At 44.5% G+C, this 14,186-nt stretch overlaps 1 protein-coding gene across 5 annotated transcripts in view; it reads left to right on the plus strand.

The window, feature by feature from the left end:
* Window positions 1-14,186, plus strand: part of adcy3a (adenylate cyclase 3a) — a 145,523-nt gene that overhangs the window by 77,911 nt on the left and 53,426 nt on the right. For 4 of the 5 annotated variants that reach the window (XM_072580182.1, XM_072580183.1, XM_072580181.1 and 1 more), the window contains 5 exons: window positions 1,548-1,667; window positions 8,492-8,634; window positions 9,638-9,799; window positions 11,031-11,118; window positions 11,263-11,379. In XM_072580182.1, the coding sequence (XP_072436283.1) occupies window positions 1,548-1,667; window positions 8,492-8,634; window positions 9,638-9,799; window positions 11,031-11,118; window positions 11,263-11,379 (630 nt within the window). The remainder of the gene's footprint in view (window positions 1-1,547; window positions 1,668-8,491; window positions 8,635-9,637; window positions 9,800-11,030; window positions 11,119-11,262; window positions 11,380-14,186) is intronic. The other variant, XM_072580184.1, reaches the window with a different exon arrangement.

Genomic DNA, 14,186 nt, shown 5'->3' on the forward strand with positions numbered 1-14,186 from the left:
ACCTTTTTGCCCACTCCACCAACTTATAAATGTCCTTTTGGAGTTCCACACTGTCCTCCTCACAATTTGCAATTCTTCAAGTTTAATGTCAGTCTTCAAACATTAAAATTGTCTCCTGCACACGAAGATCCAGATCATTAATGTATATCAGGACAAACGAGGCTCCCAATACCAACCCCTAGAATTTACACTCGAAACATTCCTTCAGACCTATGTTCCCTATTTCCCATCACACATCCTGTGTTGCTACTGTCCCCCTTATGCCACTACCCTATAACTTTTCTCGCCAGTCTGTTGTGTGGCGCTGTATCAATCACTTTCTGGAAATGTATGTACAGCACATAAAGCAGTGTCACCTTAATCAAGCCTTTTCTGTTACCTCTTCAAAACCTCCAGCAAGTTAGATAAACACAATGTCCCCTTCAAAAATCTACACTGTTTCTTGCTAATCAGTTCACCTTTTTCGATGCGATGACAGTTCTATTTTAAGTCAACAAGCAAACATGCAGAAAACTAAAAAGATACTGTCTTTACACTGTAGAAGGAGACCCAGCTCTCTCAGTTTTTAAAAATTAATTCACAGAATTAGGGCATCGTTGGCTAGGCAGCGTTTATTGCCAATCGCTAATTGCCCAGAGGGCAGTTAAGAGTCAACCACATGGCTGTGGGTCTGGAGTCACATGTAGGCCAGACCAGGTAAGGATGGCAGTTTCTTTCCCTGAAGGACATTAGTGATTCAGATGGGTTTTTCCAAAAATCGACAATGGATTCATGGTCATCATTAGATTCTTAATTCCAGATTTTCTTTAACTGAAGTCAACTTCCACCATCTGCCATGACAGGATTTGAACCCAGATCTGCAGGATCTTATCTGGGTCTCTGGATTAGCAGTCCATCGATATTACCAGGAGACCATCACCTCCCCAGTATTGCAGCGTTCTCCAGTCTCTCCTTATTTAAATAAGATTCTGCTTTCCTATTCCTCATGCTAAAGTGACTGTCGTTATATTTTCCAGTGATCTCTCCCCGATTTGATTTGTGACTTCTCTCTTTTACCCGAGCTGAACAAATGATCTCTCTCTCTCTGTCCCTGTTTCTGTAAACTTCTCCCTGTCCATCTTTGTCTCTCTTTCTCTGTTTCCTTGTTTTCTCTCTTTCTGTTTCTTTATCTCTTGTCTCTCTGTTTTCTGTTTACCTGTGTGTGTCTGTCTGTCATTTTCTTTTCTTCTGTTAGAAGTACTTCTACACACAAAGATTGGTAAAGATTTGGAACTCTCTTCTACAAATGGCATGTGATGCTAGATCAGGTGGTAATCTTTGTTAAGCAAAGATATGAAGGAATATGGGCCAAAGACAGGCACGTGGAGTTAGGTCATAGTTCAGCCATGATCTCATTGAATGGCAGAACAGGGTCAAGGGGTTGATTGGCCTACTCCTGTTCCTATACCCCTCTCTCTCTCTGTCTCTTTGTCTTTTTGATTTAACCAGCAATCTCTCTCTCTCTCTCTCTCTCTCATCTGTTTACCAGATAATCTGCTCTTTTTCAGAAGTTGTCTCTCACATCATCCAATGGAAACTCACCCCTGTTGATCAACACCACCGACTGTAATGGCAGTCTACATACCAACTGCACCACACCTGATGACCCAGAGGAGCTTGATACACGGGTAAGTGAGTGGCACAGCCTGCCATTGAGCACAATGGGAGCAAATAGGATACCTGGAACTTTCAATATCCATTTCACATTGTGTCCTTCCTGTAGCAAGGTGATCCTAAAAAGTGTCTAGTGATACCTGCTAACTCTGTGTCTAGCTGCTTGGTCTGCAAACTTTGACTACAGACAGCAATATCCCCAGGTTTACCATACCTTTGACATCCAAGTCCCAGTCCGTGCACAGCGAGCTGTTCCTGTTAGAGTCATTGTTGAAGGTGGTAGATATGGTCAAAGACAATGGTGCTGGAAAAGCACAGGTGGTCAGGCAGCATCTGAAGAGCTGGAGAATCGACGTTTTGAGCATAAGCCCTTCATCAGGATATGGTGCCAATTAAGAAAACTGCTTTATTCTGGATGGTGTTGTTCTTGAGTCTTGTCAGAGCTGGACCCATTCAGACAAGTGGGGATTATTCCATCACAGAGGAGACAGGTTATTCCATCGTACTCCAGACTTGTGTTTTGTAGATGGTGGATAGGCATAGGGCAGTCAGGAAGTTTTCCTCTGACCTATTCTTGTTGCCACTGTATGAATGGATAGTCCAGTTTCTGGTCAGTGGTAACCCTCAGGTACAGTGATTCAGTGATGGTAATGCCATTGAATGACCAGGAGGTTAGATCATGACTTATTGGAGAAAGTCATTGCCTGGCATTTGTGTGGCATGAATAGTACTAGCCATTTATGAGCCCAAGCCTGGATATTATCCAGGTTGTATTGCACTTGAACACTGACTGCTTCAGTATCTGAGGAGTTGTAAGTGGAGCTGAACAATGTGCAGTCATCAGCGAACATCCCCATTTCAATCTTTAAGGTGGAGGGAAAGTCATTGATGAGGCAGCTGTAGATGGTTGGGCCTGAGGAACTCCTGCAGAGATATCCTGGAGCTGAGATGAGTAACCCTCCAACAACCACGGCTGCAGGCATTTGGATGGGTGTATGAATAGGGAGGGTTTGGAGGGATATGGGCCAGGTGCCGGCAGGTGGGACTAGATTAGGTTGGGATATCTGGTCGGCATGGACGAGTTGGACCGAAGGGTCTGTTTCCATGCTGTACATCTCTATGACTCTATGTGACTGATATGACTCCAACCAGTGAAGAGTTTGCCCCCGATTCCCATTGATTCCAGTCTTACTAGTGCTCCTTAATGCCACACTCGGTCAAATGCAGCCTTGATGTCAAGGGCTGTCCCTCTCCTCTCCCCTCCCCTCTGGGATTCAGCTCCTTTTGTCCATGTTTGACCCAAGGCTGTAATGTGGTCAGGAGCTGAGTGACCCTGGGGGAACCCAAACTGGGCGTCACTGAGCAGGTTATTGCTGAGCAGGTGCTGCCTGATAGCTCTGTTACTGACACCTTCCTTCACACTTTATTGATTATTGAGAGTAGACTAATGGGTTGGTAAATGGCTGGGTTGAGTTTATCGTGTTTTTGTAGACAGGAAATACCTTAGTCTTTTTCCATACTTTTGGGTAGATGCCACTGTTGTAGTGGGACAACATGCAGATGATGTTATAAAAGGGTAATGCCTTGCTAAAGTGCCAGATAAACTATGCAGCAGGGGGATGGGAACCTGAATTGTAGCTCTAGTGTACAGGAGGTTGAGGGTAGTGAGATCAGGGATAGGTTTATAAGGTCGCGAGAGGGCACCGGCAATCAGGATGTTGGTGTGTACTTCAACACCAGGAGCATCTGGAATAAGGTGGATGAACTTGCAGCCTGGGTTGGTACCTGGGATTTCGATGTTGTGGCCATTTCAGAGACATGGCTAGTGAAGGGACAGGAATGGTTGCTGCAGATTCCGGGACTTAGATGTTTCAGGAAGAACAGAGATGATAGTAAAAGAGGCTGGGGATGTGGCATTCTGAAGCAAGGGTAGTATGACAGCAGTTGTGACAACATTTGAGTACTCATTCACTGAGGTAGTTTGGGCTGAAGTTAGAAACAGGAAAGGAGAGGTCACCCTGTTGGGAGTTTTCATTCAGCCTCCGAATTGTTCCAGGGACATAGAGGAAAGGATAGCAAAGACGATTCTCAATGGGAGTGAGAGTAACAGGGTAGTTTTTATGGGGGACTTTAACTTCCCCAATATTGACTGAGAATACTAGAGTTCAAGTAGTTTAGGTGGGCCAGTTTTTGTCCAACGTGTGCAGGAGGGTTTTCTGACACAGTATGTAGACAGGCCAACAAGGGGAGAGGCCACATTGGATTTGGTGCTGGGGAATGAACCCGGTCAGGTATTAGATTTGGAGGCAGGTGAGCACTTTAGTGATAGTGACCACAATTCGGTTATGTTTACAATAGCAATGGGCAGGGATAGGTATATACCGCAGGGAAAGAGGTATAACTGGGGGAAAGGCAATTATCATGCGATTAGGCAAGATTTAGGATGCATAGGATGGGGAAGGAAACTGCAGGGGATGGACACACTTGAAATGTGGAGCTTATTCAAGGAACAGATACTGCATACCTATATACCTGCAGTATATACCCATCAGGCAGGGAGGTAGTTGCCGAGAGAGGGAGCCATGGTTTACTAAGGAAGTTGAATTCTTGTCAAGAAGAAGAAGAAGGCTTATGTGAGGGTGAAACGTGAGGGCTCAGTTAGGGGGCTTGAGAGTTATAGATCAGCCTGAAAAGATCTAAAGAGAGGGCTAAGAAGAGCCAGGAAGGGACATGAGAAGTTGTTGGCAGATAGGATCAAGGAGAACCCTAAGGCCTTCTATAGGTATATCAGGAATAAAAGAATGACTAGAATAAGACTAGGGCTAATCAAAGATTGTAGTGGGAAGTTGTGTATGGAATCTGAGGACATGGGGAAGCACTTAATGAATATTTTTTGTCAGTATTCACATTGGAAAAGGGCAATGTTAGTGAGAATATGGAGAGACAAGCTACAAGATTAGATGGGATTGTGGTTGACAGAGAGGAAGTTTTAGCAGTTTTGGAAGATCTGAAAATAGATAAGTCCCCTGGCTGGATGGGATTTATCCTCGGATTCTCTGGGAAGCCAGGCAAGAGATTGCTGAGCCTTTGGCTTTGATCTTTATGTCATAATGGTCAACAGGATTAGTGTCAGAAGACTGGAGGATAGCAAATGCTGTTCCCTTGTTTAAGAAGGGGAGTCGGGACAAACCTGGTAATTATAGACCAGTGAGCCTTACTTTGGTTGTGGGTAAGGTGTTAGAAAAGGTTATAAGAGAGGATTTACAATCATCTGAAAAGGAATAATTTGATTAGGGATAGTCAACACTGTTTTGTGAAGGGTAGGTCATGCCTAACTAACCTTATTGAGTTCTTTGAGAAGGTGATGAAACAGGTGGATGAGGGTAAAGCAGTTGATGTGGTGTATATGGATTTCAGTAAGGTGTTTGATAAGGTCCCCCACTATAGGCTATTGCACAAAATATGGAGTTTCGGGACTGAAAGGGATTTAGCGGTTTGGATCAGAAATTGGCGGCTGGGAGAAGACAGAGTTTGGTCGTTGATGGAAAATGTTCATCCTGAGTTCAGTTACTAGTGGCGTGCTGCAAGGATCTGTTTTTGGGCACTGCTGTTTGTCATTTTTACCAGTGATCTGGATGTGGACATAGAAGGATGTGTTAGTAAATTTGCGGAAGACACTAAGGTAGGCAGAGTTGTGGATCATACTGAAGGATGTTGTGGGTTACAGAGGGGCATAGATAAGATGCAGAGCTGGGCTGAGAGGTGGCAAATGGAGTTTAATGTGGAAAAATGTGAGGCAGAAGTAACAGGAATGTAGAATACTGGGCTAATGGTAAAATTATTGCCAGTGTCGCTGAACAGAGAGATCTCGGTGTCTGGGTGTATAAATCCTAGAACATTGTCACCAATGTTGATAGGGTTGTTAAGAAGACATATGGTGTGTTAGCGTTTATTGGTGGAGGGATTGAGTTTCGGAGCCACAAAGTCATGCTTCAGCTGGACAAGACACTGGTAAGGCCGCTAGGAGAAAGTGAGGACTGCAGATGCTGGAGATCAGAGCTGAAAATGTGTTGCTGGAAAAGTGCAGCAGGTCAGGCAGCATCCAAGGAGCAGGAGAATTGATGTTTTGGGCATAAGCCCTTCTTCAGGAAACTGGTAAGGCTGCACCTGGAGTATTGCATACAGTTCTGGTCACCGCATTATAGAAAGCTTTGGAAAGGGTTCAGAGGAGATTTACTGGGATGTTGCCTGGTATGGAGGGAAGGTCTTATGAGGAAAGGCTGAGGGAACTGAGGCTGTTTTCATTAGAGAGAAGAAGGTTGAGAGATGACTTAATCAAGGCGTATAAGATAATCAGAGGGTTAGATTGGATGGACAGGGAGAGCCTTTTCCATCAGATGGTAAAGGCTAACAGGAGAGGATATAGCTTTAAATTGAAGGGTAATAGATTTAGGACAGATATCGGGGTAATTTCTTTACTCTGAGAGTAGCAGGGGTGTGAAACGATCTGCCTGTAACAGTAGTAGACTCGCTGACATTAAGGGAATTTAAATGGTCATTGGACATACATATGGATAATAACGGAATGGTGTAGGTTAGATGGGCATCAGATTAATTTCACAAATCAATGCAACATCCAAGGCCAAAGGGGCCTGTATTGCGCTGTAAGGTCCTATGTTCTATATGTGATATTGTTGAGTGAAGCTCCTTTACTGACCTTTGGGGCAGTATGGACTGTCAGTCTGAATAATTAAACCTGGCAGAAATCTGAAGTCAAACCAGAAAAGACTGGAAATCCTCACCAGCGTCAGTGAACAGAGAATCCAAGTTGGCATTTAACATGATGACTCTTTGGATTAGAGAGTAGCCAATACCCTTCTGGAGAGAAGCAGAGAATTATAGATCGGTCAGCCTGACATCTGTAGTAGGGAAAATGCTAGAGTTCATGTAAAAGAGTTTGGGGATGGCACAGTGGCTCAGTGGTTAGCACTGCTGCCTCACAGCACCAAGGACCCAGGTTCGATTCCAGCCTAAGGCGACTGTGTGGAGTTTGCACATTCTCCCCGTGTCTGCATGGGTTTCCTCCTATAGTCTAAAGATGTGTAGGTTAGGAGAATTGGCCATGCTAAATAGTCCATAGTGTTCCGGGATGTGTAGGTTAGGTACATTAGTCAGGGGTAAATATTGGGTAGAGGAAATGGGTCTGGGTAGGTTACTCTTCAGATGGTCAGTGTGGACTTGTTGTGCCGAAGGACCCGTTTCCACACTGTGGGGATTCTGTGATCTGATCTAGTTAAGAGCACTTGGAAATCAGTGATTGGATTGTCGGAGTCAGCATGGATTTACATAAGGGAATTGGGGGTAGTGTAGTGCCATGGATAGAAAACTGGCTGGCAGACAGAAAACAGAGAGAAGGAATAATGGTTCAAAGTTTGGGAGAAGATTTGTAGCTCGGGTGCTCGTTGTTGTGGTTCTGTTCGCCGAGCTGGGAATTTGTCTTGCAAACGTTTCGTCCCCTGTCTAGGTGACATCCTCAGTGCTTGGGAGCCTCCTGTGAAGCGCTTCTGTGCTGTTTCCTCCGGCATTTATAGTGGCCTGTCTCTGCCGCTTCCGGTTGCCAGTTCGAGCTGTCCACTGTAGTGGCCGGTATATTGGGTCCAGGTCGATGTGTTTGTTGATAGAGTCTGTGGATGAGTGCCATGCCTCTAGGAAGTCCCTGGCTGTTCTCTGTTTGGCTTGCTCTATAATGGTAGTGTTGTCCAGACTCTATCAACAAACACATCGACCTGGACCCAATATACCGGCCACTACAGCGGACAGCTGGAACTGACAACCGGAAGCGGCAGAGACAGGCCACTATAAATGCCGGAGGAAACAGCACAGAAGCGCTTCACAGGAGGCTCCCAAGCACTGAGGATGTCACCTAGACAGGGGACGAAATGTTTGCAAGACAAATTCCCAGCTCGGCGAACAGAACCACAGGAATAATGGTTCTTTTTCTGAATGGCAAGCAGCGATATGATTTAGATGAGGGAACTAATATATTAATGTAATGTAATGTAATATCTTGTGTAATGTGACACAAAGCTGGGTGAGAGTGTGAGCCCAGGAGGAGAATGCAGAGATGCTTTTCAATGTAATTTGGACAAATTGAGTGAGTGAGCAAATGTAGTATAATGTGGATAAATGTGAGGTTATCCACTTAGGTGGCAAAAGCTAGCAGGCAGATTATTATCTGAATTTTGGGAAATTGGGAAGTACAAGTCTGGAGTACAGTGTGCTGTTTTGGTCTCCTTACCTGAGGAAGGATGAGGGGGGGGGGCGGAGGAGTTTACCAGACTGATTCTTGAGATGGCAGGACTGACATATGAAAAGATACTGGATCGATAAAGCCAATATTCAAAGGAGATTAGAAGAATAAGTTGTGGACCTCATAGAAACCTTTAAATTCTAACAGGACTAGGCAGAGGAAACATAGGAAGGATGTTCTCAATGACCAGGATGTCCACACCAGGGAGGTCATAGTCTGAGACATTAGCTGTTTATCCAAGGATGGTGCCAGACTCACTGAATTTCTTCAGCATTATTTTTGCTTTTATGTTGGATCTCCAGCAGTAGCAGTAGTTTACTTTTGTGGGAGTGGGAAAGTTGAGAACAATTCAGTGGGTTTGGAGACATAGTAAATGGGAATATCAGAACTATCACCAATAGCTACAGTCCACAAACAGAAAGTGTTTGTGTGTGAGCCATTGCTGATGTGGAGTAATTTGTGAAAACACAAACTGCCAACAGCCTTGTCCCCCACTTACTCACTCCCTCCAGTCTGCTTTTTGTATAGGTGGTTAACCCTTCGTTTCCAAACCCTCGGAGACGCCTGCGATTGCGTGATATATCGGAACAGGTGACTGATGCTCAACAAAACCAACTGGAGCTGAATCGCTTATTGAATGCAGCATTGTTAGAGCGAGAGACTGTGCAGGCGTAAGTAACCTTCCCACATGACCAGGGAATCATAGAGAAGGGAGGAAAAGGGGTGGACAGCTACCTCTAGCCATTGAGAATCAAATCAGCTTTGGAACTAAAAGTAACAGCCAACAGAGGAGATGGGAAATGAGAGTAAGTGTCCAGGGAGTTGTAGCAGAGGGACAGGGAGTGGGAGCAGAGAAGAGAGCATAGGAAACTGGACTGGGGGTGTGGGTGGTCAAGATGGCTGGCCTGTTGGCCTATTTGGCGAAACAAATTCTCACTGAGTGGATGACCCACCCACCCCCCCAAACACCGCTGATCTGTTCGATTGGTGAGCAGCTCTAGCAGATCCTCGAAGCATCAGAACTGGGTAGTGGGCACTGCTGGAGCTGAAGACACTGCCCATGTAAGAGGCCCCAGTCTTAGAGTGAGGTACGTCAGGGAGCTACAGGCTGTTGGGGGGGGCAATTTCGACACAGATTAGGGAAGGGCTGAGGAACATTGGGCATTTCGACCTAAGGAAGGGCGGGAAAGATGTTGGAATGCTTCTTTTTTGGGAGGTGCTTTTGATGGACAAAGGGCAGCCTCCAGTGAAAATAATCCCTTACTATCAGCCGTTCTAAAAGAAGATGTTGTATTGTGATGTGAGCCTCCTAGTCGTGGGGTTAACTTCAGTCTCAATTAATCCTTAATTAGTGAATTGCATCTGGTGGTCAGGCTGCGATTTCAGCACCCACTTGGCAGGGCCCAGGGAACTGGAGCCAAGGGAAGGAGGAAGAATCAGAGGCATGGAGGAGTGGGAGTGGGATGGATGGAGTGGGAGTGGAAAATGGGATCAGGCTCTGAGTAAATCTGCGTTCCAAAATAGTGAGTGAGCGGGAGTTGAGGGGTACTGTGGGAGCGAGTGGTTCGGGGCCAATGCAATTGGATTTAGTTAGATGGAGTTGGGGATGGTTGCTGGGCAGTTCAGAATCTATTAAGTCTGATCGCTCACTCTCGTCCTGTCCCCTATGTACAGGTTGAAAGGGAAATCCACAAACCGTCTCTCGATGCGATTCATTGACCCTGAGCTGGAGAGCCGCTTCTCACTGGAGAGGGAGAAACAGAGTGGAGCAGCTTTTAGCTGTTCCTGTGTGATCCTCTCCTTCACCTTCTTGGTGCAGCTTCTCATTGATCCTGGGTAGGTGGATATTAGTGTCAGGGCATTCATCTGTTAGACACTCACAGACTGGGCTGCAACTGACCAATGGACAGATACAGGATAATATAAAAAAGAAGGGTTAAATCATTTAACTATGGTATAAAGTAGTTAGAAGCAGATCCTTTTCAGTAGTTAAAAGTCCAGATCAAGGGATCATTGATACAAAAGTAAATGTAAGAGAAAGTTCTTCACATCGGGAGTTATGAGATTGTGAGTTTCATTTCTAGGACGAGACGCTCTGATGATTGGTATCTGATTAATATTTATATATATGTATGTATTACTTATTAGACGTTGGATTTTAAAATACTGGCAGATAGGATTGGTTACTTTTCTGAGCATTTAAAAAAAAAGACCAGACAATTCTTTTGGAACACTGACCTAATATGTGTCAGAAAGCAGGAGTCTCTGGGGAGTTAATGGAAGATTGTTTTTACTTTGTTGGTTTATGACAGGCGGGGTAAACATTGAGGGTCATTGGCTTATTTTCAGTCCAAGACAATCAAATATTCTTGTTTAGAAAACTAAGTTATTAAAAGTTTTTGGGCTTTTCAGAGGAGACCTGACTAGAGTCAGAAACAAAAATGGTTTCTATTCCAAAGGGGGAGTACAGCATGGTTCCTCTGGAACTACAGTGACTTCACTTATTTACCTTCATAGGTAAGTTTAGTGTGTGCAAATCTGCAGGCTATTAAAAAGCTGAGAAAGTCTCTCCGTTTTCTTTGTATTCACGTAAGAAGATTTAACAGCTCATAGGAAATAACTGGGAAGTATCAACCATGTCGAATTTAAAGATTTGACATGGAAGGGTAATTTCTCTATGTTTCAATCACTATAATGTGATGGCTTGGGAAATAGATTGAAATTATTTTTGTTTGGCATTTTTTTTAACTTATCCATGTTTAGTTAAGTTTTGTTTTTGTTTTCTTTAAGGGAAGACATACTAGCACTGGAGGCAGTCTAGAGAAGGTTTGCTATGTTAATGCTGGATAAAAATCCTGGACTGGTTATGTTGTCTAGTCTCTCTCCATGAGAAGCTGTAATAATCAAATTCAGGGACCTTAAGACCAAGTTCACCAGAAGCATTTTATGAAAGGCCAGAGTCTAACTGAGGTGGATTGGAGTGTGGAGTCAGGGATTGTGATGAAGTCAAGGTAGATCTGTTTTAAATTCTGTTTTCCTTTAATCCGTCTATTTCTCTTTTCTGTAGACTGCTGGTGAATTACGTCACTTTCGTTGTGGGGGAGATTCTGCTCTTGATCCTCACCCTATGTTCCCTGGCTGCCATCTTCCCCAGGGTGAGTCCTTGGTCAGAGGCCTCAATTCTACCCTGGTCTGGGTATCTATTAGTCAGTGTAGAAACTCCAGCTATTTTGATTGTTAGTTGTGCCCAGGGACCTCCTTTTCTGAATGTTGATGCTGACAATTTAATTCCTCTTTAGGTCTTTCCCAACAAACTAGTTTTCTTCTCAACATGGATTGACCGGACACGCTGGGCCAGGAACATCTGGGCAATGGCTGCTATCCTCATCCTCACTGCTGTAGATATTGTAGACATGGTGAGTGCACCTTCAGTATCCATCTTGTGTATAGGCACTGACATACAGCCATACAAGCACACAGACAAAAACACGCACACAAACATACTGACATGCAGCCAGAGACAGGCACATAGCAATACACATATGTAAACATGCACACATAACAAACTCAGGGCCTGTACCTTGGGGGATTATTTGGACCTGTCATTATGGATAGAATGACAACAACATAGAAGTTTTCAGGTTATTGAACGGTGGGACAGGCTCAAGGGGCTGAATGGCTGAAGTGGGTACTGCTGGAGATTAAAGTCAAGATTAGAGTGGTGCTGGAAAAGCACAGCAGGTTGGGCAGCATCCAAGGAGCAGGAAAATCAAGGGGCTGAATGGCCGACTTCTGTTCCTATGTACCTAGATGGATTTTTAAAGGATGGGCCATACGTACCTAATCTGATTGGGTATTTTGAAAACAAAATGACAAACTGATAGAAGAGTTTTTTCATGTTATGTAATTAAACTTTGCGAAGGCATTTGATATTCCATTGGAGAGCTGTCTCATAGACTCATCAGGTAACAGCTTCACATAATCATACTCATTAAATCACACGTTGCAGACAATGGCCCAGACTCCGCCATCATTATCCCCCTCTCTCCCATTACTATCAGGCAGTGGTTAGAACCTGGTTCATACAGGAAAGTACGCCAGGAAGAGAATCAGACATACTTAAAAATGAGGTGCCAACCTGGTAAAGCTACCAAACAGGACCTACTTGTAAACAAAACACAATAAGAGCTAAGTGATTCCACAACCAACTGATCAGATCTAAGCTCTGCAGTCCTGCTACATCCAGCCATGAATGGTGGTGGACAATTAAACAATTTACTGGAGGAAGAGGGTCCATAAATATCCCCTATTACCAATGATGGGGAGCCCAACAAAAGATAACATTGAAGCATTTTTAACAATCTTCAGCCAGAATTGCCAAGTGAATGACCTATCCCAGTCTCCTATGAAGTCATAGAAACATATACCTTATGTTGGCCTGTCAAGCCTGTTGCACCATCTAATAAAATCATTGCTGATCTGAGGGTGGTCTGAACTCCACTTTGCCAAAGACCCAATAACCATTGACTCTCCCCCAAACTGTCTCTTATATTTGAGTAAATTCAGTGTCCTAGCCTGCACTCCTGTCTTGTGAAGAACATTTCACAGGTTCATATCCTCAGAGAGAAAATATTTCTCATCTCCATCATAGAAAAATAGAAAAATACAGCGCAGTACAGGCCCTTCGGCCCTCGATGTTGCGTCCACCGAAGCCCACCTAACCTACACTAGCCCAATAACCTCCATATGCTTGTCCAATGCCCGCTTAAATGACCATAAAGAGGGAGAGTCCACCACTGCTACTGGCAGGGCATTCCATGAACTCACAACCCGCTGAGTAAAAAATATACCCCTCACATCTGTCCTATACCTACCACCCCTTAATTTAAAGCTGTGTCCCCTAGTAATAGCTGACTCCATACGCGGAAAAAGGTTCTCACTGTCAACCCTATCTAAACCCCTAATCATCTTGTACACCTCTATCAAATCTCCCCTAAACCTTCTTTTCTCCAATGAGAAAAGCCCCAAGTACCTCAGCCTTTCCTCATACGATCTTCCTACCATGCCAGGCAACATCCTGGTAAACCTCCTCTGCACTCGTTCCAATGCCTCCACATCCTTCCTATAGTATGGCGACCAAAACTGCACACAATACTCCAGATGAGGCCGCACCAGAGTCTTATACAACTGCAACATGACCTCAGGACTCCGGAACTCAATTCCTCTACCAATAAAGACCAGTACACCATATGCCTTCACAGCACTATTTACCTGGGTGGCAACTTTCAAAGATCTGTGTACATGGACACCAAGATCCCTCTGCTCATCCACACTACCAAGTAGTCTACCATTAGCCCAGTAATCCATCTTCTTGTTGCTCCTGCCAAAGTGAATGACTTCACACTTAGCTACATTGAATTCCATTTGCCACCTTACTGCCCAGCTCTGCAACTTATCTATATCCCGCTGTAACCTGCCACATCCTTCTTCGCTGTCCACAACTCCACCGACTTTCGTGTCATCCGCAAACTTGCTCACCCAACCTTCAAGCCCCTCCTCCAGGTCATTTATAAAAATGACAAACAGCAATGGTCCCAAAACAGATCCTTGTGGAACACCGCTAGTAACTGCGCTCCAAGATGAACCTTTACCATCAACTACTACCCTCTGTCTCCTTCCAGCCAGCCAATTCCTAATCCAAACCTCTAATGCACCCTCAATGCCATACCTCTGTAGTTTTTGCATTAGCCTGCCATGGGGTACCTTATCGAACGCCTTGCTAAAATCCATATACACCACATCTACTGCTTTACCACTCGTCCACTTCCTTGGTCACCTTCTCAAAGAATTCAATAAGGTTTGTGAGGCACGACCTGCCCTTCACAAAACCATGCTGACTATCCTTGATCACATTATTCCAATCCAGCTGTTCATAAATCCTATCCCTTACAATTCTCTCTAAGACTTTGCCCACAACAGAAGTGAGACTCACTGGCCTATTGTTACTAGGGTTATCCCTACTCTCCTTCTTGAACAAGGGGACCACATTCGCTATCCTCCAGTCTTCTGGCACTATTCCCGTAGACAACAACGACATAAAAATCAAGGCCAATGGCTCCGCTATCTCCTCCCTAGCTTCCCAGAGGATCCTAGGATAAATGCCATCAGGCCCAGGGGACTTATCTATTTTCATCCTTTCCAGAATTTCCAACACCGCTTCCCT

Source organism: Chiloscyllium punctatum, chromosome 11, assembly GCF_047496795.1.
Source record: "Chiloscyllium punctatum isolate Juve2018m chromosome 11, sChiPun1.3, whole genome shotgun sequence".
Lineage (NCBI taxonomy): Eukaryota > Metazoa > Chordata > Chondrichthyes > Orectolobiformes > Hemiscylliidae > Chiloscyllium > Chiloscyllium punctatum.